The sequence below is a fragment of the Metarhizium album genome, assembly GCF_000804445.1.
Source record: "Metarhizium album ARSEF 1941 chromosome Unknown scaffold_5, whole genome shotgun sequence".
Classification (NCBI taxonomy): Eukaryota; Fungi; Ascomycota; class Sordariomycetes; order Hypocreales; family Clavicipitaceae; genus Metarhizium; species Metarhizium album.
Window position 1 is genome coordinate 836,241 of NW_024467579.1, and position 26,492 is coordinate 862,732.

A 26,492-nucleotide genomic window follows, 5' to 3' on the forward strand; every position below is an offset into this window, starting at 1 on the left:
AAGGTATTATTTTCTGTCATCGTTCGCATTAGTATGGGTTGGCGGCTGTGTTCTCTGTATTCAGTCTTACCCCTACTTGTTTTTGAAGCCTCAATGGGCCTGGCCCGTGGATACAGGACAATTCTCACACGCGACTAATCATGGTAAATGCGTGTGAATGTGATATCAGATTTTGTGGTCACTTGCCCCCCCCCCCCGCGGAGCAATATACGGAAATATTTTAGACATTATTTTATTCTTGTCTACAGGGCTGAAATTCGCTGGTTATAGTCGTAATGGTTACTACTAGTGCAAAAACAACTAGTATCAGTAGGTTGCGAGCATGCGGGCATCTTGAACCTACTTTGAGTGAAGTAACCATATTCTAGCCCGTGGGAGACCGCAGCCGGGAAAAAAGGCAGAATTTAAATGCGAAAAGTTTGTGGGAAGGGATTTCCTCAGAAACTGCGATTTGCGCAGTCACCATATTTTCCCTAGCAAGTATAGGTCCTCTTCACCATAGATCGGCATAGAATTCGACCATGCTCACAAAAAAATTTATTTTCTCCAAATATTGTACAATTCATCCTGCAACCCGGTAGTTGCATCATTTCTGGCCCGTAGAATGCATAGGATAACTTGATTCTGCACATTTTTGCATTCACGGTCGTCGTGCCAGGCACTTGTGGTGTTGCGGCTGATCATGTGGTATATCACGTGCCGACAAAATCATCACGACGCTGGCACCAACGCCTGCGTATTGCAAAGAAATATCCTACGACCTTAAGATATCTAGGTGTAATGACCAACGCGACGTCGCAATGCAGACTCAATATCGCAGCTATCCACAGCAAGTCCCCCAACGCTCTCCTCATACTGCTAACCAGCGTCGGGGAGGTATAGGTAAGAATGCGCATCTTCAGTCTCTTATCAGCCTCTGCCGCACATGATGCGCACGACTAATTTCTATTAGGCCCAATGATGTCGTCTGGTCCTCATCCTTCTGTGCCATTGACGCAAGCCCAGATTGCCCAGCAGCAGCAGGCGCAAGCTCATGCCCATGAGCTTGCTAGACGTCGGAGCCGCAAACCTACTGACAAGAACATCCCCGAGGGGGTAGAAGACAGCATCATCGACCCAGAAGCAGTTCAGAGATATAAAGCATTGAGAGATGTAGAAAGAACCCTTGACGCTACTATAACTCGGAAGCGGCTTGATGTAGCCGAGGCATGCAGCCGCAGTAGCCACAAGGTCCGTAATTACGAACCCTCGTCTTCAAAGGTTGATCCATAAATCGTGGCCTGGCAGCACTTCGCTAACAGGACTTTCAGCTCTCCAAAACGCTTCGAATTTGGATTAGCAATACGGCTGAGGATCAATCTTGGCAAGCTACAGGGTTGAACGTTGACACTTTTGATTTCACATCTAATATGGAAGCATCATTTCGCGTCAAGATTGAAGGACGTTTGTTAGATGACGACGAATACGTAATTGGACAACCAAGAAGCGACGATGTGAAGATGAAACGCGATGCCTCTCAAAATAATCGGGAGGTGTCAGATCAATCCCAAGCGATTCAAAATAGCTCTGCCGGTTCCGGTGCCGCGACTTATCGGCTCTCTCACTTCTTCAAGTCACTCTCCGTCGACTTCGATTGCGCTCGCTTTCGGAGCGGAGCCGGGCAGAATGTCGAATGGAAGAAGCCAGAGCCTTCATCAAAAAATCAGTCTGGGAGCAACACAACCTCCGCCTCTGACTTTGATGAGCTTACATTCAAGAGAAACGGTGACGAAAACATGAACATCATGATTAACTTGTACCGACATGAATCCCCTGAGCGGTACCAATTGAGCCCTGAACTAGCTGAGGCCGTTGACATGTCCGAGGCGACACAACAAGAGGCAGTTGCAGCCTTGTGGGAGTATATAAGATTTTGGAATCTCCAGGAGGATGAAGAGAAAAGAAATTTCCGTTGCGATGAAGTCTTGAGAAAGGTGAGGCTATTGGCCTATTGGCCTATCACACTCGATTACCATTGGCTAATATTGGCGTCCTTAGATTGTTGGAAGAGGTGACATCGGCTACATCCCAATGTTGAATGAGTATGTGACTCAGCATCTTCGGCCATTACCGCCAGTCAGTTTACCATACACAATCCGTGTCGATGAGGACTTCCACAAAGACCCCCGCGCCACGGTCTACGATGTACAAGTTCTTATAGACGATCCTCTACGCAGCACACTACAACCTGTGGTCAACAATTCACAATATACATCAATGTTAAAGGACGTAACAATGCTCGATGATCAACTGGCTCGCTTAATACAGGCCATCGCAGTCTCAAAAGCGAAACACTCGTTCTTCTCGTTCCTGAGCGAGGACCCCGCAACCTTTGTCAAGAGCTGGCTCAGCTCCCAGAGACGGGACCTGGAGGTGATTCTAGGGGACACTTCCAAGGGTGGGGGTGACGCTCTGGCGGCTGATGAATGGAGGCGTGGAGGTTCAAATAGCGTTTGGGCAACACAGAACGCGCGTGAAAGTGTTAATGTCCTGTTGTCCAGACAGCGCTAAGAGGTACGGCAATGGCATAGTTTTTGGCCCACAAGTTCAAGTCACATCTTACGAATTCGAGATCATCCAGTTTGTATGAGCATTTCAAGCTCAATTGGGCGTTATAGGAGCGTCTACCCTTTTCAAGATTATTGACTCATGTACTTGGTATCATATTCGAAATGATCATTACATGGTGGGGGGCATGCCTTCATGAGTTCACCTGCGGTTTCCTGCAATTGCCATGTATTGTTACTAGCTGATCAAGGACCATAGCAAAGCCACCGAGGCGCATTGCTCCCCGCAAACCCGCCATCTGCCCGAGTTAGAGTTTCCCTTGCAGCTCAAAACGAAAAAAAGCCTTCCGCGGCCAGTAATGTCCTATTATGATAATTGTCAGATTCTCACGCCTCTGCCAGCCTTTGAAGGCCACGTCATCTTTGCATGGGAACTGGGTTGGGGGGCATATTTCGAATCTGCTTAATGAGGAATTCTCTTTCATCGATGAATTGCTCGTCGTCAGTCCGATCTTCAAGGAAATGCGAAAGAAATGTCAGAAGCTTTTCGCGGTTCATAATGAGGATTTTTTGCACGGCGATAGATTTGTGTGGATTAGCAACGAATACTTTGAACACATGAAAGCCCTCATATTGGACCATCTTCCGATCGTCGCGGAGCAGATTCATGCATATTTTAAGGTGGTCTCCCTGATCGACATACGCGGTCATGACGCTGTAGTTGGATCGATCCAGTAAAATCTCTCCTAGAAGTTTGATGGATTGGCGCTTGGTGACATAGCTACCGGATTGCACCAGGGTACCGTTGTATTTCTCGAAAAACATGTCGAAGTTTACCGAGAGATATCGTGGAACGAGGTCCTTGTGCCGGGTCAATAATTCCTGCAAAACCTGTCAATCACATGCACAGTCCAGAGGTCGATTGGCGCAAATCGATGCACATTGTAGAATTCGTACCCTGAATGTGGTAAATGCATCGGCCGCTACCTCAAATGAACTCTTGTCTATCCAATCGAAAAATCTCCAGAACACCCCCCTGCCACTTTGCGGGCGGTCGCGATCAATAGCATTCAAACCCTTGGCACTGGAGCCAGGTTCGTCCCCGTCGTCGTAGAGTATGACAGCTGCTGCAGCCTCATTCTTCAGTAATTCCCGTAGGACGGATCCAGCTGGCGTTGCACTCTCTTTGTGACCATACGCTCGGCACAGTTCAACCAGGACCTGTGGCCGATTGCATACGACATATGACAGAGCGATGGGATCGCTTTTCGGAGCTGCAGATGCGGGTCGAAACCTAAACACATAGGAAAATATAACTTGGGTATCCTTTCGCGATTCAAATGGCAGACGATAGAGATTAATTGCAAGAAGGTAGAGTAGATCTTCGTCGATAAGGCCAGTTACAAGTTGGTAAATTTGTTCCGGTGAGCTGTCCGTTTCTATTTGTCAAGTCAGCCATTTGCATGTCAAAATTCCGAGTTACCTTCCTAGGCATGGACTCCGAGGGATATAGTCGCACATACCTTGTGTTCCTTGTAGGACGGTTTTCATTTGGTTCAGAACCCGTGATAGCTCTTCGGCCTTACGAGATTGTATGAGCCTCAGAGGACCTTCTCTGTCTGTGGGGGAACAAAATTGTGCCCGAATAACATACCTTTACCGCGGGGTTTGGGCCCTCGAGGCGTAGTACATGCTCTCTGGCCTGTCTGGGCAGGTCGACCGCGGCGCGAGATCGTGCCCTACCGAACAGGAACGACATTGTGTCTGTGTCAATGTCGGACTCAGTTGGGAACGCGTACCTCGTACTCATTCAGCGTAATGACATCAATGCCTCCGCTGTCTAGCACTGTCGGATGTTGGGTGAACAAGAGGCTGCCCATGTCCCGCTGTGCTGTATTTTACAATGGACGAGTGAACGCCTATTCAAGTGATGTAAAGTACTTAAAAGTACCTAGGTATCTGACAGTATTAACTACCTCCTAGGTACCTAGGTATGTTCTCATGTCAACAGCCACCACGCGTTGGGTGGACGCGCCAAACACCTTATGCAGGGCTGCCCCCACTTCCGAACACAGGGCAAAACAAAACATTTGCGAACGAGGTCAGTGAGGCTATGAATTACGATAATGGCATCGCGCAGGCAGACGAGGAGCGAACATGCACATATTGGGAGGAATACAATTTACGGCATTTATTTTTCTTAACTCACCGCACAGATATCATGGCCGAAGTAATATTGACCCCAGAGAGCCATGCACTCGCTGATGATGCTGCACGGAGTAGTGGCTGGGCATTTCTCAATTCGCTACTAACCTACTGACCCCACCTTGACTCATAACGCACCAACTTCGTTTTGAATGGCCATACGCACTGGCAGAAAATTTATCATTGAGTCACCCGCCCTGTTTCGTGGACACTTGGATTCCATGTTACAAAGTGGAGGATCGACAGGTCATAACTGGTGAAGGTGCTAGATATCCTAACATTGAATTCCATTCAGCACTTTCCTTTCCGACATCGACACCATGTCTATCGATTTTCCGAAGGAGGAGGTCGCAACCATTGACCGATGGCGTGCCATTGATGCATTCCACCGTCAGGTACGAGAATACATGGCTACTCTGGCCTTGATGATTCCTCAAGAGGCCCGCTGACTCTCTTTGTGGATAGCTCGAATTATCCAGCGGCCGTCCGCATTATACATTCTATGATGGGCCGCCCTTTGCAACGGGCTTACCTCACTATGGGCATTTACTAGCTTCGACAATCAAAGACATTATTCCAAGATACTGGTCTATGAAAGGCTATCATGTTGAGCGCAGATTTGGCTGGGACACCCACGGGCTGCCAATCGAACACGAAATCGACAAGAAATTAGGGATATCCGGAAAGGCAGCCGTTACCAAGTTCGGAATAGAAAAGTACAACGAAGAGTGTCGCTCCATCGTCATGCGCTATGCTTCGGAGTGGCGAGTGACAATTGAACGATTGGGACGGTGGATAGATTTTGACAATGATTACAAGGTGAGAAGCACAAATCGATCGATAGCAGGGCGTATGCTAACAGTTCTATTGTCAAAAGACAATGGACCCCAAGTTTATGGAGTCACTGTGGTGGGTTTTCAAGCAGTTGTTCGAGAAAGGGCAGGTGTACCAAGGCCATCGGGTCATGCCATATTCCACCGTCCTCACAACTGCATTAAGCAACTTCGAAGCCAACCAGAATTACCAGGATGTGACTGATCCTGCAGTAGTGGTGTCGTTCCCCTTGGTTAAGGACCCCAATGTCCACTTGTTGGCCTGGACGACGACTCCCTGGACACTGCCTTCTCACACTGGTCTTGCTGTGCATCCTGAGTTCGAATACATCAAAATACATGACGAGAAATCCGGAAAAGTCTTTGTGATACTGGAACAGCTTCTATCAACTTTGTATAAAGACCCCAAGAAGGCAAAGTATTCAGTGGTCGATAAGGTCAAGGGGAAAGATATGCTGGGATGGCAATACAAGCCACTTTTCGATTACTTTTACAAAGACTTCAAGGACTTTGGTTTCCGTGTTCTCAATGGAACTTATGTCACAGCAGAGAGTGGTACGGGAATTGTGCATCAAGCGCCCGCCTTTGGCGAGGAAGATTACAATCTTGCCGTTGCCGCGGGAGTTATCACTGAAAAACGGCCACCGCCAGACCCGCTTGACGATACTGGCCACTTTACGGAAAAAGTACCAGACTTTGCTGGCATGCATGTCAAACAAGCAGACAAACACATCATCAAGCATTTGAAAGCTGCCGACCGCTTGGTTGTTGAGTCACAATTACGACATTCATATCCAATGTGCCCTAGATCGGACACCCCCCTTATTTACCGGGCGGTGCCTTCCTGGTTCATTAGAATCCCTGAAATCATCCCCGACATGCTTGAAAACATAGAAAGCTCCCACTGGGTCCCTTCTTTTGTCAAAGAGCGTCGATTTGCTAGCTGGATCGCCAACGCTAGGGATTGGAACGTGGGAAGAAACCGATATTGGGGCACACCTATTCCTCTTTGGGTCAGTGATGACCTGGAAGAAAGGGTCTGTATAGGGAGCATCGAAGAGCTTCGCTTACTCAGCGGTTACAAAGGCGAATTAAAAGATCTACACAGAGATAAGGTTGACCACATCACTATTCCGAGCAAAATGGGCAAAGGCACATTGAGACGAGTTGATGAAGTCTTCGACTGTTGGTTTGAATCAGGTAGCATGCCGTATGCTAGCCAGCATTATCCGTTTGAGAACGTCGAAAAGTTCCAGAAGTCGTTTCCTGGAGACTTTATTGCCGAAGGCCTCGATCAAACAAGAGGGTGGTTCTACACTCTACTCGTGCTTGGGACGCATCTATTTGGCTGTTCGCCTTTTCAGAACTGTGTCGTGAATGGAATTGTACTGGCGGAAGATGGAAAAAAGATGTCGAAACGACTAAAAAACTATCCAGACCCGTCTATTGTCATGGATAAGTATGGATCCGATGCTCTCCGACTTTACCTTATTAACTCACCAGTTGTTCGAGCTGAACCGCTTCGTTTCAAAGAGTCCGGTGTAAAGGAAGTAGTGCAGAAAGTGCTACTTCCTCTTTGGAACAGTTTCAAGTTCTTTGAGGGACAAACCGCCTTGCTGAAAAAGGCGGAAGGAGTAGACTACATGTGGAACCCAGACATGGAATCTGAAAATGACAATGTGATGGATCGCTGGATTCTGGCAAGTTGCCAAAGCCTGCTTAAGTTCGTCAATGAGGAAATGCGAGGTATAACCCAACTGTCCACTATCACCAAGGAACTTTTGAACCTGACACGAAAGCAGGATATCGACTATACACTGTTGTTCCACGTCTTCTTGAACTTATTGATAACACTACAAATTGGTACATCCGATTCAATCGTCGCCGTCTCAAGGGGGAAAATGGTCTGCAGGATACACAGCATGCTCTAAACGCACTGTTTGAGGTTCTGTACACCCTTTGTCGAGGGTTGGCCCCGTTTACGCCGTTCTTGTCAGATACCATTTATTTGAAACTACTCTCCCACATTCCTCCGACGTTGCAAGCAAAAGATCCTCGAAGTGTACACTTCCTACCATTTCCAGAGGTCAGGCAAGAGCTATTCAACTCGGATGTCGAGAGGAGGGTCTCAAGAATGCAACGAGTTATTGAATTAGCTAGGGTGTCTAGAGAACGAAGAAGCCTCGGTCTCAAGACCCCACTGAAGACATTGGTCATCATACATCACGATCCTGAATATCTTGACGACGTCAAGTCTTTGGAAAAGTACATCACTGAAGAGCTCAACGTTCGAGACCTAGTTCTTTCTGGAGACGAGGAAAACTACAACGTTCAGCTCAGTGTCACTGCAGACTGGCCGGTTCTCGGCAAAAAGCTGAGAAAAGACATGGCTCGGGTGAAAACGGCCTTGCCGGGTCTTACCAGCGAACAAGTCCAGGAATACTTACTGAACAAGGAGCTTTTGGTAGATGGTATTCGATTAGAGGAAGGAGATCTAGTAGTGCGACGCGGGTTGCGGGAGGATGCCGCGTCGAAAAGTCTTGAGATCAATTCCGACAATGAAGTTCTTACCATCCTAGATTCTGAAATCTATCCGGAGCTGGCGCAAGAGGGCCTGGCAAGAGAAATTATCAACAGAGTACAGAGGCTTCGGAAAAAGGCAGGGCTTCAGGCAACCGATGATGTCAAAATGGAATATCGAGTCTTATCCGACCCTGACAGTGTGGGTTTGACTGAAGTTTTTAGCTCTCAATCCAGCACGTTCGAAAGGATATTACGGCGGCCCCTTGAACAGGTGCAGGAGAACGATGCATCGTCTGAAATGATTGTAGAGGAGGAGCAAGAAGTGCAACAGGCCACTTTCTTATTGCGCTTAACAACTATCTAAGACACCACTTCTAGCGTACTGTCACATTTGTGTCGGTGGAACATATGACAGTGCAATTGCCTCCTGCTTCTCCTGCAGAAGGAATTCGCAGACGGTAGAGGAAGAAGAGAGCGAGGTTGAATTAAAATTTAGGACCAAAGGGAAGAAGGCAGCCAAGTACTAAAAATGGATTTCAGAAGTTGCTACCTCTTCGATACTGCTTTCTACACATCATTGTGTCAACCAGGACGTTGATATTCGAGGATGTTCGAGGCCTACCAGGTAGCAATCCTTCAATTTGATGAATTCTTTGGCGCACTTTCCCTTGTCCACAGCATTGTAATCGGCCACGACACATTTGCCATAAACAGCAGCCTAACAAAACCCCGTAAGTAGATGGATGTTGCGCGGGGGTTAAGTTGAACGCACTTCCCCTGAGCACAGCGAAGCTGCAGAGGCCAGCTTATCGAGCTGACATCGACCAAAAGCTTGACGCATGGGCTGTGTGTAGCGAAGCGTTTACTGGTTTGCTGTTGAGGCTCCCCTTCGATTGAACGCGTCGTAAAAGAAGCGCAGGCGATTTTGTGTCAAGCTCCTCAGCCGCCAGCTATTTGTTACCTCGTTTTTGTTTTACCGAGGCGGCGGAATCTGGCTCTTGAAGAGGTTGCATAGGCTCGCTATGAAATTTGGCACCAAGTGTCTTTCAACTAGCTCATCGCTGTGTGTTGCTTACATAATTCAAATGTCGTTGATTGTTCCACCACTCGCGACGGGACGCGAAGTGACTGGTCGTGAACCAAACAAGAGGGCAACGGGGACGGTTAATCCGTTTCAGAAACGCTGCAGACAAAACGGAACCTTTCATAAGTCTCGCAATATTCCCATGTCGTTCATACCTGGTGTTTCATACGATGGACGGACTGTGACAAGGAATCGTTCCCTCCAGTAAGCATCAACGCCAATTCACCGCGACGGGTCGGTCAAAACTGACAGGTTTAGTGGCAAATGTTCAGCCGTCAACCAATGGTCAAGACCATAGTTTGGCCCAACGTCCTGGCCAAGTCAGCCCCAGCCAGACACAGCTAACGCAAGAACCTTATTATTCAAACAAAGGTACGAATCGAGCCGAGAAACCTGTGTTTTCAGGCCTGAACTTTGTGTGTTTGCGCTGACACCCGATCTCTAGATATCACAATACTCCATTCCGTTGTTTCCTTAGCTCAAGATGAGTATGATCGATCGCCTTTCCCGAAACCACTCCCAGCAGCTGTTCTATTCAAGGCATATGACGATGTACTCCCTACCTTTGGAATTGACCCAGATTCCGACCATCATCTGTCCGCCTTGGTGTTTCGTATCGGGGGTGAGCATGGTGTTGGGTCTTTGCTGGACAAGTTCGAGGCAATCCTCAAGCGAATGGGAATATTTCTTGAATTTGGCGAGAATACGACTATATCCGAACGTCCCTCTTATTCGAGGTCTCCTTCTATTAAGCTTGACAAGCAAGATACCATCGACCTTGCAAACGCGCTTGCAAAGGATGCTTCTCGTGGGAAGTACGAAGATCCGTCACCTGACCCTCCTTTGAGGTCATCAACGCCGGGTCATCACCAAGAGGAACAGTCTAGCCACGTCATTGCGGAGGGAGTCACGGCTGTGGCTCATACAACAACGTTCCAGGCGCCCCATCGCCCGTCGAGTTGTAATGAGGAACATAATGACAATGCGCCCCCGGCAACCATAGCCAAGGAATTGGTCGAATCGTCATTCGGTAACCCCAATAGACTGCGCGTAGCAGACATATCTGGGGTTGGCTTGACGCCAGTAGTAGACCACTGGCCTACCATTGCATCCATCTGGGCAGGGCTCGACCATGCTTCGGATAAAAAGCCGCCTGCTACTTTTCGAGAGAAGTCACGAGACACTCTTCCATTCAACAACGTGAAGTTGTCGACATCTGCACTACTGGCGAATGGCGAGACCCTCAAGACTGATGCGATGCTTGATACAAATCCATCTGACTTGGACACTCTTGAGAATACATTTCTTGGAAATAGAGCCGCGCGAGCACGCCAAATTTTCCTTGCTAGCAAAGTCTTCAACAAGTGGGCTGATGAGACTGCAGTACGACTTGAACGGGAGGCTATTGCAAGAAGGCACATGGTTCGCTTTCGTTGTTTCAACAGCTGGACGCTCTCCCCAGATTCAAGAGTCCCGATAGTGAGGCATCTGAAAGCCATCAGTGCTATCCGAAAACTTCGACGTGCTGTTATCTGTCACGGAAAGCAGTTAAACGTGGCTGAAACATTATTTTCTCACAGCCGCATGCACAAAAAGGCGAGCCGCTGCTTGCGCTGCTGGTGTGCTCATGTTTTGGCTAGACAGTCCAGCGAAATATGCAATAGGCGTATACAAATTCGCATGGTCGAGCGCTGGCTCAAACAAGCTACCACTCACAATATGTTTGCCAGCGAGGTTGTGCAAAGTTTTCATTGCAAAAGCCGCCGATTTTGTGCTAGATGGATGAGATTGGCAAAATTATTTAGCGCCCGAGTTGCCGCAGCTAGGCGAAGTAGCGCTGCTTCACATGCCGCGATTTGGCTTCAGGAGTGGAGAGATCAAAATGAAGCAAAATTTCGGTCTCGTGCTTCCCGGGGGCTTCTGGTAACTGAGAATGCGCTACTTCTGTTTGAAGTATGGAATCTTCGAGCCCGGGCGCAGGCATTTCGCTGGAGGTGCGAGTATTCCTCTGTTCTTAGGGTCATGGATAGATGGTTTACGGCTGCAAAGCTTGACTCTATGCAAGAAGCTGGATCAAAGAAATACTCTATCAAAGGAACAACTAACATGTTTATGAATCGCATGCGTTCTCATATCCGGGAACAGCAAGAGTTGAGTCACTTGGGAAAGCGCGCAACATGGTATATTCGGGCCACTCGTCTGGTACATGTTCTTGATAATACAGCCCGATATCATAAACATCAAGCAAGGCTTGTGGTCAGGCGATATCTCATGATGAGATACACTCAGGTTTCATCCAAGAGGAGGCAGCGCGGCTTCTATTTGGCACTGGGCCGCTGGCAGTTGCATGTCAACCAAATATTGGACTTGATACGAGCAGGATACGACTACCAGATAAAGCACGATACGGACTACAAGCTAGCGGCAGTTACGTCTTGGGGACAGAATACATTGCAAGCTGAGACATTACTCTCAGTCTCTATGGGTCATCTCAGGGAACACACACTAGGCAAATGGAGGCACGAGGCGTTCAATGATGAACGGCGACGGACGGAAGCGTTGGAACTATGGTCGAGTGAGAGGCAACGCCACTCGCTCAAGACCTGGGCAATTTCCACACTTCAGCGGATTGGGCAGGCTCATTCTGCAGTGACTGTCAGACAAAGACACAGCCGCGGAAGTTGTAACAGAGCTCTTCTGACATGGAGGCAACATACGAGTCCAACGGATGCAGGTTTGCCAGACCTACAATCTCCAGCCTGGAACGGCCGATTACATGTCTCCCGTAGGGTCATGAAATCGCTTTCGAGGTCGCGTCCTGCTTTCCGCCGATTTGAAGATGGTCAAGACCTTATGAGTCCATTGAAGACCCCTTCTCGTTCAACTGGGCTTTCTTTGGGAACGGCTCGCACGATCCCTGCACCACTGATGTATCCTGTGGGAGAGGTGAATGGGAAGTCAGTGAACAGGAGAGACAGCAAAGTAGCTGACCTTGGGGCTCATGACGACTTGCGTCTTAGTCATGTGGCTGTACCTGGAACTATAGGCTCGACAACGCCGCAGGCTCCTTTAGCAAGGGAGACTCCCTGGGCGATGCGTTATGCCTCAACTTCTGGATGGCATCGGGGACATGCATCATCCACCGGACTAGTCAGGGCGCGTCGAATTTTTGATAATGACGATCACATTGGTAACAGCTTTTCGGCGGGCAGGGGATCGAAAACAATTATTTCAAAGTGGCATAGACGGGCAATCGGCGAGAGTAATACGGCGGAGAGGAGCTCTTCGACTACTCCCATGTCCCGGGGTAATTTCGCCAAATCCAAGTCGTGAGCTGCCTTTAGCCGGCAGTAGGGCCGGTGTAGTGTTCTGGTCCATGTGAGACTTCATATTGCCTATAATAAATAGGCTCTCGGTCTTTTAGAACTTATGTATTTTGCCCTCGCTGCATCGCCCAACCGAGGCGGGTTTCTGCCGGTCAGGCTTATATACCCCTGAAGTAATCAGTGAACGTGGATCTCTAGGGCGATCATAGTGCACCTGTTGTCGTCTGACGGATATCAGACCTGTCGTGCGTAATTATGGGAGGAGTTGGGCGATGTCAATGGGCAACCAATGTACTACTACCAACACATCGCGTAGCCATATTTTCTGCCGTCGGAGGTCTACTTCACGGTTGTAAGTGTGCATTGGCAAGCCTTTCCATCTTATCAGTTACGATCCGATGCCCCAGTGGCTATATCGACGACCATTACTCATCTCCTGAAGTAGGCACAGGCTAATATAGAATGCAAGCTTCCGAAACGATAATGCACAGTGTACACCCACCCTGTACTCGTGCAGCGCTCCACTATCAAAAGGCTCGCTAGAACTCGCCATCTCATATATGGTGCTCGACACTTAGGCGGACCACGCACCAAGGCGAACCATGTTATTAATATAGCAATTTTTCTCTGTGCCTTACTAACTTGCTAAGCAGTGATCATATGATTATGTTGTTAAAGCTAGCTGCAGTTTAAATGATAGCGTGGCCCGCGTTGGTGGGTGGTCTGCCTTGGTGTCGTTAAGTTCAGCAGAGTCGTCTGACGTCACGTGCCATTCGTTACATAATAGAGTCATTGCGTCACAGGTGCAAGCTCCACATGTGCAGCTCCGCTCTGGTCGTTTACGCAGCTGAAAATCGGATGGCAAGGTATCCTACAGACAACTTTGAGCCAGTCGCTCCATTGACATCCAGACATGAAAGAAGATCATCCAAATCCGATATCATGATTGCCGTACTTCCCGGCCAACCCCCAACAAGACTCCAAGGTATAACGACTGGCTTTTGGGATGGGCGTCATCAAAATGTGAGTTGTCCCTGCGGATCTAGCCGGAGCCCAGCCCTCATATCACCCGCTCCAACAGGCCTATATAAGCGGCAGTGCCTTCACAATCCTCGATGGAGCATATCGAATCTTGCAAACGGTGTACGACGACGACAACGAGCAGGACCTCGACGCGATTGCTATCGACGAATCATCTGGCAAGATTGCAACCTGCACAGCGAAACAAGTCCGCATATACCGGCCTCTTGTTTTACAAGATGACAACAGAAAGGTTGTGTAGTTTCTTCAACAAGCTCATTCGCACTCAATCCACAGACCGTGGTACTGACATTCCCCCAGTGGGCACAACAATCGTGTTTTGATATACCATGTCCTACCCCAAAAGCAACTTGTGCTCTGTCTTGGGGCGGCTCTGAAGAGCTTCTCGTAGCCTCAAACGCACTATCCCTGTTCGCCACTGCCTCATTTCCCGCGAATACATGGCAAAGGGTTCTGCCCAACCCGGTCAAGTATGCCATCATCTCCCACGACTCGGCATACATCGCTTCCATTGGTCAGCATGATTGCCTAACCAAAGTCTGGAGGAGACTTGTCTACGGTGCAGACGAGGTTCGGTTCGACGTGACCTACCTTCGTCATCCTGATATTGTCGTATCGATGAGATGGCGCAGACCACGTCACTCAGACCAGTCAGTGGATAATGTCCTCTACACAACATGTCTTGACAATTCAGTCCGTGTCTGGACCCCAACGGAGGCAACTGAAGGTCGACACTGGCAACTATTGGGCCGAGTTGATTTGAACGAGCCAGCTATAGACGTGCCAGTACGACCACACCCTCCACTCATATTTATCGTGGATGGATGTGAATTTACTGCTGCCATGGAAAAAGCTGTGAAGGCTCGAGCGGCTGATGGTCCAAGCACAGATGACGCAACTATAGGCCATCTAGCTGCTGTTGCAAATAAAAGCCCTGAAATATGTGTCAAAATCGACAAATTTGGCAATATTTCCGCGTGGGCCTTGGAGAATGTAGGGAACAGCAAGACTGAAGAGTTCAGTGTCTTCAGTGTTGCCCAGCTTAAGTTGTCGCATTTTGAAATAGTGGACGACTTCTTGAGCGGCCAAGAAGTGGCGGGACACACTGAGGTCCAGAACTACTGTGACAGGTCAAGTGGAAGGCTCCACATTATGCTGCACTCTTTTGATGGCAAGATCGGAGTTTTTGCTGGTAATTTGGTGGACCTATTGGATCCCAAAAACAACGACCGACGTCTCGACCTCCAAACTGTCTGGACTGGACATACTGCACCCATCAAGAAGATCGTGCGTAACTTCAGTGGTCATGCAGTGGTTTCTCGAACTGCCAGTGGAGAATGTATTCTATGGTGTCATTCTACTCTAGGTGGCGTACACGGAGACCAAACACTTATCCGTAGGTCTGTCATACCGGAAAGCGGACACATACATCGCATATGCGTCCTTCGGAAGGGGCGCTTTGTCGTTCTTCTATACCACGGAGCTATTGTTGTCTGGGATTGCCGTAATAGCATTGCATCACGACTTGCCGAACGTTCCTTTGACATACAAGAAACACCACTCTGCCTAATAGTGCTTCCTCCACCGCGAAACACGGATTATACGCTGGCTTACATTGCCACAATAACATCAAGCGGGCGTGGAATCGTGTGGGAAATTCGTCTCCCCCAGTATCTTAGCAACGATACCACAAATAAAGATACGATAGGGCTGTCTGAGTTTTGCCGGTTCGAACTTGCCACGCCAGACGGATTGAAGTATGTGCTCCCTGTGGACCCGGCCGGAGCGGCCCCGGCTACGTCTGGTTTTCTTGACATATTTGCTCGTGATTTAGCGATATCATACACCCGTGCCGGACGGGTTAATTTCTGGACGGCGCGTGTTAACCTAGAAAGCCGAGCGGTGGACTGGTTATCAACATCCTGTACGGAGACTGGCCTTCTGGATCCGGCACTTGCAAGTGGTAGCATGCTTAAAAAAGCAGCTCTAGTGAATCTCACGAGATCACAGCTCACAATTTGGGATATTGGCGGTTCGCGTCTTGAATATGATATGGACTATAAGGCACATCATAGTATCCAGGACCTTGATTGGACATCAACCCCCGATGCACAGGCCATTCTCGCTGTTGGGTTTCAACATCGTGTCGTACTACTGTCTCAAATGAGGTTCGACTACTTGAATAAAGGGCCAGCGTGGGCACCAATTCACGAGATCGACATTCGAGACCTTACAGCTCACCCGATTGGAGATTCCACCTGGCTTGCCGATGGCCACCTGGTAATTGCTGCGGGAAATCAGCTTTTCGTTTATGATCGACGTATGGATACAGAGGATTCTTCTATCACACCCATCAGCCATCTTAACAAAGATCATCGTAGGGATCTGTTTGAAGTCGTACAGAGATTTAATGGACCCATCCCCATATTTCATCCCCAATTCCTTAGCCAATGCATTCTGTCCGGGAAAGGTCCTATCGTACGTCGCATCTTACTTGCCCTATACAAAACTTTGAGATACCTGATTCCAGGCGATACCATTGATGATTACTTGGGTCTTCCGCTATCAGAGTTCTACACCGAGAATGTAAGTAAAAATTTCAAGGACGATGTTCTTGTGCTAATACGAACATGTAGACGTCTCAAATCAGCTCGTCGGGCAAAGCTAAGGGGACCTCATTCTTAGACGACAACGAGTGCGAAGAGGACGATGTATTTTCCGCGCAGACGGCAACGTATATAAACGAGGCGTTGACAAAGATACGTATTCCTCAGCTTACGGGACACGAACAGATTCAATTGGCAGATATTATCGAGTGTGCTGCAGTGGTGGAAAGTCATAGAAGATCAATAGATGAAAATGGAGCTCGGTTTATGCTGTTCTTCCGACAGCATGCGCTTCGCAAAGGTCGGATGAATGACATGCACCTCTCATGGAGAGAAATAAACTGGGCATTCCACTCTAGTAGCCAGGACATACTTCTAGATTTCGTGTCCCGTCAAAACCACAGGGCGATGCTGTGGGAACCAGCTCGGGAATGTGGAGTTTTCATGTGGCTTTCTGATTTGACATTATTAGTATGCTCCTTACGACCTTTATATCTGGTAAACTCTCTATGCTAACGTGACATAGCGTGACCAGTTTGAAGTGGTAGCAAGAAATGAGTACACCAAAAACGAGTTGAAAGACCCGGTGGATTGCAGCTTGTTCTACCTCGCTTTACGTAAGAAAACAATATTGCAAGGACTTTGGCGGATGGCAAGCTGGAATGAAGAACAAGTAGCCACCCAGAAGTTACTGGCAAATAATTTTGATGACCCAAAATGGCGGAGGACAGCACTGAAGAATGCATACGCATTGCTCAGCAAGCGACGGTTTCGTGAGTCGTAATCAAGTAGACGCAAGGAATAAGGCTACATACTGACCGCGAAACAAGATTACGCCGCAGCCTTCTTCCTGTTGGGTGGCCGTCTCGAAGACGCTGTCGAGGTCTGTCTCCGGCAAATCAAGGACCTGCAACTAGCAATCGCCATTTGTCGTGTTTATGAAGGGGACAATGGCTTAGTACTTCGAAAACTCATCCAAGATGAAGTACTTCCTTTAGCTGCACAGGAGGGCAACCGCTGGCTTGCCTCTTGGGGTTTTTGGATGCTTGGTCGCAAAGACATGGCCGTTAGGGCACTGATTGTAAGTTGCAACTCCCCCGAAACTGACATTTCAATGCGATACTCTTCAAATTTACTGATTTGAACAAGATGCCTGTCTTTGCGCTCTTAGAGACTCCTTGCTCCCCGGACATCAAGTCTCGCTTCTTCTTGACCGACGACCCTGCCCTGGTGGTTCTTTATTCCCAATTACGTCAACAGACTTTGCAGACGCTTCGAGGAGCCTCCAAAGTAACACCAAAAGTTGAGTGGGAGTTTGTTCTTCACAGCGCTAAGACTTATGACCGCATGGGGTGTGATCTTCTCGGGCTAGACCTTGGTAAGTGCATGGTCACTCAAAGATGAAACGTTTGTTGCGGTCCAAGATTTCTTTCCTTTGTCTGCATTCCAAGGCTCTTGGTGTAAAAAAGTGATTCTGGCTAACAGGATGGATGTGTCAGTTCGCAACTGGGAATTTCAGCAACCTGCTACCAGTGGCTTTGGTGGTGAAGTAAACCCCTTAAAGCTGTTGAGACGGAGAAGTTCGCTGGTAGTGGATGATCTCTCAGCAGCAAGACGCAGCCTCGGCTTGGAACGGACCCGCGACCTCACGATTGATGGTCCTTCCAAGTCATCTCCGTCAACATTTGTGGAGCCCGAAGCCTCTTCACTGCTCGACAGCTTTGGACTTTAGATGTATATTAGAGATTTTGCGGCGCTCACGCTACGTCGACGATGCATGTTAGTCTCGGGATCTGATGTTTTGAAAAGCCCGCGGTGGGTGAACAAACCAATGGTACATCGCCGAGTCTTGTATCAAGATAGGCCGTGCCCCTACCTTCATATGTCGACTAAACTTACGTTTGACGAATCGTAAATCGATATCATTTGCATCTTCTTGATTACTGAACCATCGTTGCTCTTGTTTGCGCGTAAATCACTCCGCCTGGGCCTTTCGCTTTCCCACCATATTCCCCCAGTCTTGAGGGTCGGAAGTCAGTCATGCTTAGTCAGATTTTGATCTTGCTCACCACCCAGGTACCAAAGATATAAATGGGGTTTGCAGAGTTCGACTTCACCTTCCATGGGTGTACTCAACATCTTCAAGGCTTTTCCATCCCGACTGCACTCTCGTGTGGACTTGTCCACAATGAACCCACCGAAACCGATGATTGAAGGCAACAGCTTCACGCTGCGAAGCGTGGTCGTGGGCCTGGCTGTTGGGACGGTCATCTGTGCTGCCAATGTCTACTTCGGACTTCAGACGGGCTGGGTGTCAATAATGTCCATGCCGGCTAGTCTGATGGGGTTTGGAATTTTCAAAATGTTGCGACCCCATTTAAGCTTCCCCTTCTCTCCAGTCGAGAATGTCTTATTGCAAAGTGTCGCCTGTGGTATGGCTATTATGCCGCTTGGATGCGGCTTCGTTGGAGTGGTTCGTCTTAAACCCCGTTTCCTGACAACCGCTCGCCTGGTGTATGGCGATTGACTCTATCAACGACAGATTCCTGCTATGAATTACCTGCTGTATCCTACGGAAGAGGGACCCATCTACCTCAGTACTACGCAACTCATTATCTGGTCACTTGGGCTGTGCTATTTCGGAGTGGTATTTGCTGTACCTTTGTGAGACAAACCCCCCCCCTAGCAAGATTTTACCAAACGAAACCTGGCTAACGGCTGAGATCGGTTCGTTTTAATCTCATAGGAGGCAGCAGGTAATAATCCGGGAGCGATTAAAATTTCCCAGTGGCTTCAGCACTGCTGTTCTCATATCTGTGCTTCACGGCAAAGGGCCGCAATCTTCCATGCCAGAGGACTTATATAGCGCCGCACAGGGTGGTTTTGCCAGTCTGGTTCCGCGTACAGCCATTCAAGATGACGCTGTGTCAGATACTAATACCGGAGATGGCGACGAACATGACATCTTGGAAACTCAAGCAGATCCACCATCGGAATGGGCATCAAACATGGGGCTGCTCCTAATTTGTTTCTCTATTTCCGGCTTCTTTACCGTTTTAACGTATTTCTTGCCCGTCCTTCGAAATCTTCCAATATTTGGTACGGTTGCCGCCAATACTTGGCTCTGGACGTTAAACCCTAGCCTCGCTTATGTTGGCCAAGGCGTGATCATGGGCACCGAGACAACACTGCATATGACATTGGGAGCTGTTGTTGGTTGGGGTTTCCTTAGCCCGCTAGCAAAGTTGAAGAGCTGGGCTCCAGGGCCAGTGGATGACTGGGAGCATGGCAGCAAAGGATGGATTATCTGGGTATCGCTGGCAATCATGCTAGTGGATGCTGTCGTTAGTCTCGGCTATCTTGCATCACGATCTTTTCTCCTCCCCTCAATATCGAGATTCACTGAAAACTTTCGGAAAAGACTACAAAACGCAAGAAGACAAATGTTTGAGGATTCATCTCCCCAGTACTCCTTGCTGCAGGACCAGTACGAACACTTCCAATCTCATACGCAAGGCATCATTGATAATACAAGGACGTTGAGCGACGATGGCAGCGATAACATTGATGATGTTGAGGGCGATGACGATGCCCCGGCTGATCAACGCGTCGGGGGGAGATTGGTAATCATCGGACTTATCGCTTCCATTATATTGTGTATAGGGACGACCCATTTCGTGTTCGGTGATCTTGTTCCCCTGTACGCAACCGTCATTGCCGTCTTAATTGCTCTAGTCTTGAGCGTAATGGGTGTACGGTCACTCGGAGAAACCGACCTCAACCCGGTTTCGGGCATCAGCAAGCTGGCTCAGCTTTTCTTCGCCCTAATCATCCCTCACTCTAACAAGTCGAGCGTGCTGATCAATCTTGTTGCCGGCGCAGTGGTGAGCCAATCTCTCCCGTTCCCTCGCCGCCCCCCGATAGCGCACGATTGTCTGTGGCTCTTTGTGTGTTGAACCGTGTTACCGGAAGTGTTGCTAACCTAACTATATACTAGTCAGAAGCAGTGGGTAACAGAACTCTCTGCGAAACGTTCTACTTCATCTAACCATGCCAGGGCGCATTGCAAGCCGGGGACCTCATGCAAGACCTCAAAACTGGGCATTTACTAGGCGCTGCCCCAAACGCCCAATTCTGGGGGCAAGTGATTGGTGCTACTGCTGGCGCCACTCTGAGTGCTTTCATTTATCAAATTTACGCATCGTGAGCAACAGTTTCACTCGGTCTATCACTTTATGGTCATTAACTGACAGACTGCATGATTCAGGGTTTATACCATCCCGGGAGACCTTTTTCAAGTCCCTACCGCTTATGTCTGGATATTCACAGCGAGGTTAGTTACAGGGCAAGGACTACCGTATATGGCCAAAGAGTGGGCTCTGGGGGCAGGAATCATCTTTGCTATAACAACATTGATTCGTACCGCTGGTGTCGACAAATGGTGGCGGCCATATGTTCCGGGAGGAATTGCTGTGGCAGTCGGTATGTTTGCATCATTTCTGACCCAGTGCCTCGACTCTACTCACCCTCTTAAGGAATATACAATGTACCATCATTCACCCTTGCCCGAGCGGCGGGCGGAGTCGTCTGTTGGTACTGGACGAGAATTCTGCGACGGCCGAATACACAGCTTATAATTCTCGCGTCGGTACGCCACGCTAAGCCCTACTTATCTACGTGAACGTGCTAACTTTTGAAGGGCTTCATTCTCGGAGAAGGTTTCTTGAGTATTGCCAACTTGATTCTTCAGGGCCTCAAAGTGCCGCATTTATCATAAGTATTTTCCATAGACGAGTGAGCCACAGTTCTCTACAAATAGATGAAAAACAGTGTGAAGAGCCTCTCGACATACCATGCAAGCACCTACTTCAGTTCCCAGCTTTGATCGCTCTTTTCATGTTCCGTGGACCATTGGAGACGCAACGTAAGCGCTCGTACATTGTCAGAAGCAGCAGCAAAGGAAATTATCCCTGACAAGCGGCGAGAGGTAGAAAGTGATTGCGAGGGTTTTCCTGGACCGATGAGCAGGAGACCTTGCTTCCAATGCGTCTCTGGCCCGTTCGGGCCGGTGGTGAAAGCAACGTGACCTGGCGATGCGCGAGCCCATCTGTCAGGCGTAATATCTGGTTCAGGAATTGGTTCTGACCTGCATGGGCAAAAAAAAATGTCAAACCAAATGAGAAAGCCATCTGCGTCATCCTTGCCATCGTTGAGTTCTGTTTCCCAGTTGGCTGTGAAAGCAAGATCTTCGGCATGGGTTGAATACAGATCTAGAACTTTAAATGGGCATGCTCTACCACAAGTTGACGATGCAGGCATAGCCTGTACACGAACTTCGTCGTAGATGCCCTCTTGCATTGCCTTCATGTCAAACCCGTAGACATCACGCCAGTAAGAAACATGATCTGATACGTATGCCTCGTCCTTAACAGGGGAAATCCATAGCGTGGCGGAGCTGGGAACTAGAAGGCCACCAGGCTTGAGATATTTGTCTCTTGCAAACAGCACACTTGGTAACATTGCCTCATAGAGTAGGCAGTAGCCCATCCATTCGCTAACAATGATATCGACGTCTTTGACGGGCAACTCAACGTCTTCGATACTGCCTCTCAAGCATGTTACTACATCTGACAGCTTGTTGTTGAACACGTTTTCTCGTGCTTTGTCAATAATGTCCGATCTGTCGACAGCTATCACCTTAGATGCGCCCGCCTTTGCGCAGAACATGCTGAGAATTCCTACCTGGCATGTCAGAAATGCTTTTCAAGAGATCAAGAGAAGCGTTCCCTCTCAAAATTTTCAGCGATGGGGAAAACATGCCTGTGCCACATCCAATATCTAGCACCACTTTGTCTTTGAATATGTGTTTGTTTTCATATATGAAGTCTCTGTAGGCATCAGTGCGCACCGCATCCTTGAGCATTGTCTCATGTATCTCTGTGTGTTATACGCCAAAGTATTAGCGTTGTGAGTAAGCATACTAGATTCTTGAGGTTTCATTCATACCATGCGTTGCATACGACTCGAAGTAGTAGGTTGAGGAATCGTTTCCTTTCAAGCTTGCCGACGGGTCCGGCATCTCACCGACTCCCCATCGACGATCTAGCGTTTGTTCCACAGCTAGGCGGTAATTTGCAAAGCTTTCACGAACAGAATTGAGTTCTGACGCGAGATCTCTGTTTCGTCTATGCAAGTCCTTGGTTTGCTCGTCCATAGGGTCCGAGGTTTCTGCCTGGGTATCGCTTGACTGTTGCAGAAGCACTTCATCGAGAGAGAAAATAACAGCGTCGTTGTCGAGCACTGGCTTGAGAAAACGTTCATCATCAATGTCATTGAGGGAAATCTCTGAAGGCAAAGAATTTTCGCTCTTGACCTGAGAGCGGATGTAATTCACCAGCTTCAATGCCCCAAGGAAGTCTAAATGTAGGCGTTGAATGTTCTGAACTAGGTCGAAATCATATTGCTCCCTGCAATGCTGTAGCATTTCTGCGAGTGTGGCAAAAGTCTGTACATCAAAGAGAGACACAACCTGGACATTTTCCACATCAGGTTCGACGTCCACCCAGTTGCTTTGCTCTGAAGTATCTGAACCCGAGGATGGTGATGCATCACGCAGGTTGTCCATCGTGCAATTGGAAAGCGATTCAGGTTTGAAGTCTGCATAGAATCGCTGCTGGATTTTGAAGGGTTTTCTGATCGTACGGAGGAACACACGATGCCGCTTTTTTGTGATGGGTTCCTAGTTGGCCTGGCCATTGTCCTCGCTACAAGTCAAGATTTTTTTTGCCCGGCCCCCATTAATTTACGAGTACTTCCGTAGAGAGAGGTACTTTTGTACCGACAGGCTGTGCGACTGACTGTTATGCAATAAGAGGGGTTTCTGATCAATATCGCTGTAGCGGTATGTACAGCCTTTCCCCTTCAATCCACCTCGCCATCAGCATCTTTTAGACCGTCCTCTTCATCATCCTCACCGTCGGACACATTCTCACCAAGTTTGCGAAGCCGCGCCTGTGATTCATAAGCCGTTAGCTAGAGTTATCTCTCACTTTACCGAAAGCGTTACCTTATAACGGGCGACTTTCTCCTCGAGGTCCCCAAATACCATGAGCAGGTCATCTAGCTCGGCCTGAGTTGTTCTTTTGGAGTCAGATTCTTCCAACAGCGTTTTCTCAACCTGACTCGTGAAATTAGTCACAAGTCAGCCTTCCCGTCATCATCTTGCCGTATCTTCTGTCATCGCGAGCTGTAGAATGAAGACATGGAGGAGTAACTTACACGTTCAACTTTGCGCTGTAGCTCCTCTATCCTTGTCCTGGCTATACGAAGCTGCCCTTCTAAATATGAATTCCGAGTCTCTGCTTGGGTTTTCTGCTCAACCTCAAGCGTCAGCAGCCTGGAATTTTCCTCTTGGAGCTTCTGCAGCTCCGATGCCTTAGATTTATTGGCCTGCGGAACACACGTCAATAAGTGCATCCTTTTGGGTATGATCAATATAAATGTATTTGCCTTGCCTTCATTAAGTCAACTTCAAGACGATTCATGGACGCTTTGAGATCCGCGAGCTCTGCGTCAGCTCGTAACCTGACGCGCTCAACTTCCGAGCCTGCAGACTGTTGAGCGTGAACGAGCTCAGTTTGATGTTGGATCTCTCTTGCTGTAAGCTGCGCTTGAACTGACGCAGTACGGCGCTCCTGATCGGCCGCTTTTTCTAAATGTTCCTGAGCCAACTTCCTGCGGCCAGCGTTAGCAGTTATGCGTCGACAATAGTCCACCGGAGACGTACCGTAGCTGTTCCTCGTGTACACGCCCTGCATTATCAAACGAAGCTTTGAGTTCAGATAGCTCAATTGCGGTGGCTTCACTAGACAGGCGATGTTGCGCCTCTCGATTGTGAAGTGCTTCCTCGAGTGATGTTATTCTGGCCTTGGTCTCCTGCAATGCGCGATCCTTGTCCCTGACTTGGCTACGAAGAGAATCCACCAACTCCCGGGATATGCCTTTCTGCACGCCGTTTGTCATGACAGAGATCTCCAGCTCTGGTGCCCTGTCAATCGAGCGTCCAATCCTACTGTAGTTGTCCTTGAAAAAATCAACGAAGACGGAGTCAAAGAAGATATCTGGAGGGCTGTTGCCTAAGGATGGGTGATGCTTCTGTGGTGTGACTTCGAAATCACGCATGAGAGGATGGCTTCGGAGCCGTGTGAGTCTCTCCATAAATTGCTCTCTATCCAATCTCTTCGAAAGAACAGAATGAAAACTTGTCCTTGAAAGTGGTGAATCTTTTGTTGAGAATTCATAGACAACGCCGAGAAGGAACGCGCAAAGGCCTTGAATGAGGACCCCGTGTCCAGAAACTGGCTGGGATATGGCCTGTATCAAACTCTGCACATTGCTTCCTTCCGCCAAAAAATCGTTCACAGCGTCAAGATCCTCAAAGGTCCAGCCCAGTAGCAGCATCAAGTATCCAACTGAAATTCTAGCATCATTACTACGTGAGATGCTGGTGATGAGATGAGCAGCAATGGTTTGTATACTTGTGACGACCTCCTCATCCTTAGACGAGTCTCCCTCTGTGACTTGAAGCAGCCTTGCTTTTGCCGTAGGGTTTTCATGTATCAAATGGAAGGCGATCACGGAGGCAAACCATTGGCGGTAAGGGTCACGAATACTTGTTGTAGGATCTGGTCGTAGAAGAACTGTCAAGATGTTTGCAGATTCTTCAGCGGCTGCCATGTATCCGTCGATTGCTCTGGACAAAAAATGAAGCCTGACTTCTGAATGATTTGAGAAGTAGGCCTTCAGGCATTCGCAAGCCGAAAACCGAAGATCAAATGCTGTCTGATCAAACGAATTGAGCGTCAAGTCCAGCAGGCCGTCGATTACATAGGTCTTTGTTGTAACTGTAGAGCTTTCATCCTCTTTCCCCATGCCAACAAGTAATGGAGCAGGGACCGGGACCAGCAACTGAGCGAATGTTTCCTGAAGAGGCCTCGCGTCTCGAATCATATCACCACAAGTGGTTAATGCCTACGTATGATTGCTGGTTAAGGATTGGGTGACCAGTAAAACAACAGTGAAGCTCAATTTTCTCACCTCTGCCTTTATAGCGACTTGGCCCTCTTCGCGAGAAAACGCTAATTGAAGAATGTTATGAACAAGCCCCTGCTTCCAAAAGGCCTGCTGATTCTGTAGAACACCTGCTGAGCCCGGCAGCAGAAAAAGACGAAGCACGGCGAGATATGCATACAAGTTCCGGTTACGCTGTGCCTGGGCCCATTCTGCGATGTCGGCATCAGACAATTGTGCCTGCAGCAGGCCTTCCAGCAAGCTAGCCAGCTTTGCGATGCAACCGGATTCCCGAAAGAGTGATTGGTTGGAAGCATTTCGACGCAAAAGATTTGCTAGAAGAATCAAGCAGTCTTCGACAGTTCTCCCGCCTTGTGTAAGCGAGCCATCGGCGGCCACAATGGTAAAAATCCGATCGAATGCACTTTCGAATGCCACGAGTTTTTGTAATTCCGTGGAGGTGGGCGTGAGAGCTATTAGCAGACTAATACACTCGTTCCTCACGGCCTCACGCTGGTCGTCGAGGGTAGCAACGAGTCTGCTTATACCTAAAGGTGCAGTAAAAATGCATTCTTCAGTTCTTTCGGTCCGAGCTGACAATATGGCGGCGAGTAATTGCAATGAGTACAGACGCGAGTAAAAGTCCTTGGATTCCACGAAGTCTAACAGTAGTGTTATGTTCTCCTGTCGCTGAGTAAATTCATCTGCAAGCCAGAGGATCACCTCGTCCGAGGCCTCAGGACTCTTTTCATTAGGGCTAAATAGCATCAGTAGAGTTTCCAAAACGACCTTTACAGTATCGACATCATCGCCGTCCTTGGACAAACTTCCAATGAGACATCTCAATGCGCCGGATGCCACTGATGCTGGAAAATCCTTAGCAAAGCTTCGTAAGCCTAGTATTGCAGCCCGTCGGTCTTCGAGAAGGGTCGCAGAGCTGAGACGACCGCTGAGAACTGTGATCGTTTCGCTAACGGACTGTTTGGCTGGTGTCGTTGAAATCGAAAACATGTTGCTGTCGTCGTGCACTGCGCCATTGAACAATGCGAACCCGCCGATGCTAAGAGCGTGCCTCAAGCCTGAGGCTGAGTAATCCGGAGTTGAGGGTGGTGGGTTGGCTGCGAAAGCAAAGGACAGCAGATATGCATGATTTTCCAACACCCTCACAGAAGTCACGTACGTGGTAACCCCCTGTTGACGCAGACGTAACAATGAGGAGCTTACCTTGACTGAGGAGAGCCCTACGAGGTTTTGTGGGG

General features: G+C 48.6%; 7 protein-coding genes across 7 annotated transcripts; 4 read left to right on the forward strand and 3 right to left on the reverse strand.

The window, feature by feature from the left end:
• Nucleotides 1-800: 800 nt before the first annotated feature.
• On the forward strand, nt 801-2,550 carry MAM_02966 (SWIB/MDM2 domain protein; the record flags this gene model as incomplete). Its single annotated transcript, XM_040821765.1, has 4 exons — nt 801-882; nt 953-1,230; nt 1,302-1,973; nt 2,038-2,550. The coding sequence occupies 4 exons, from the start codon at nt 801-803 to the stop codon at nt 2,548-2,550; spliced, it is 1,545 nt and encodes a 514-aa protein (XP_040680334.1).
• Nucleotides 2,551-2,963: 413 nt separating this feature from the next.
• On the reverse strand, nt 2,964-4,305 carry MAM_02967 (conidiophore development protein hymA; the record flags this gene model as incomplete). Its single annotated transcript, XM_040821766.1, has 4 exons — nt 2,964-3,437; nt 3,504-3,985; nt 4,070-4,127; nt 4,201-4,305. 4 exons carry the CDS (start codon nt 4,303-4,305, stop codon nt 2,964-2,966), a joined length of 1,119 nt encoding a protein of 372 aa, XP_040680335.1.
• Nucleotides 4,306-5,071: 766 nt separating this feature from the next.
• On the forward strand, nt 5,072-10,671 carry MAM_02968 (isoleucyl-tRNA synthetase; the record flags this gene model as incomplete). Its single annotated transcript, XM_040821767.1, has 9 exons — nt 5,072-5,146; nt 5,217-5,570; nt 5,629-7,330; nt 7,387-8,429; nt 8,486-8,565; nt 8,786-8,838; nt 9,450-9,563; nt 9,637-10,574; nt 10,654-10,671. 9 exons carry the CDS (start codon nt 5,072-5,074, stop codon nt 10,669-10,671), a joined length of 4,377 nt encoding a protein of 1,458 aa, XP_040680336.1.
• Nucleotides 10,672-13,333: 2,662 nt separating this feature from the next.
• MAM_02969 (WD repeat protein) lies at nt 13,334-17,896 on the forward strand (the record flags this gene model as incomplete). Its single annotated transcript, XM_040821768.1, has 8 exons — nt 13,334-13,540; nt 13,599-13,790; nt 13,859-16,144; nt 16,195-16,635; nt 16,691-16,937; nt 16,995-17,245; nt 17,314-17,542; nt 17,664-17,896. 8 exons carry the CDS (start codon nt 13,334-13,336, stop codon nt 17,894-17,896), a joined length of 4,086 nt encoding a protein of 1,361 aa, XP_040680337.1.
• Nucleotides 17,897-18,352: 456 nt separating this feature from the next.
• On the forward strand, nt 18,353-20,941 carry MAM_02970 (Oligopeptide transporter OPT superfamily; the record flags this gene model as incomplete). Its single annotated transcript, XM_040821769.1, has 7 exons — nt 18,353-18,637; nt 18,707-18,828; nt 18,953-20,048; nt 20,222-20,367; nt 20,432-20,646; nt 20,700-20,812; nt 20,864-20,941. 7 exons carry the CDS (start codon nt 18,353-18,355, stop codon nt 20,939-20,941), a joined length of 2,055 nt encoding a protein of 684 aa, XP_040680338.1.
• An 86-nt stretch (nt 20,942-21,027) lies between these two features.
• On the reverse strand, nt 21,028-22,789 carry MAM_02971 (Methyltransferase type 11; the record flags this gene model as incomplete). The annotated part of the gene is made up of 2 exons (XM_040821770.1): nt 21,028-21,902; nt 22,171-22,789. The coding sequence occupies 2 exons, from the start codon at nt 22,787-22,789 to the stop codon at nt 21,028-21,030; spliced, it is 1,494 nt and encodes a 497-aa protein (XP_040680339.1).
• A 296-nt stretch (nt 22,790-23,085) lies between these two features.
• MAM_02972 (Vesicle tethering protein p115-like protein) lies at nt 23,086-26,244 on the reverse strand (the record flags this gene model as incomplete). Its single annotated transcript, XM_040821771.1, has 6 exons — nt 23,086-23,175; nt 23,231-23,341; nt 23,443-23,613; nt 23,694-23,898; nt 23,951-25,194; nt 25,261-26,244. 6 exons carry the CDS (start codon nt 26,242-26,244, stop codon nt 23,086-23,088), a joined length of 2,805 nt encoding a protein of 934 aa, XP_040680340.1.
• Between the last annotated feature and the right edge of the window lie 248 nt (nt 26,245-26,492).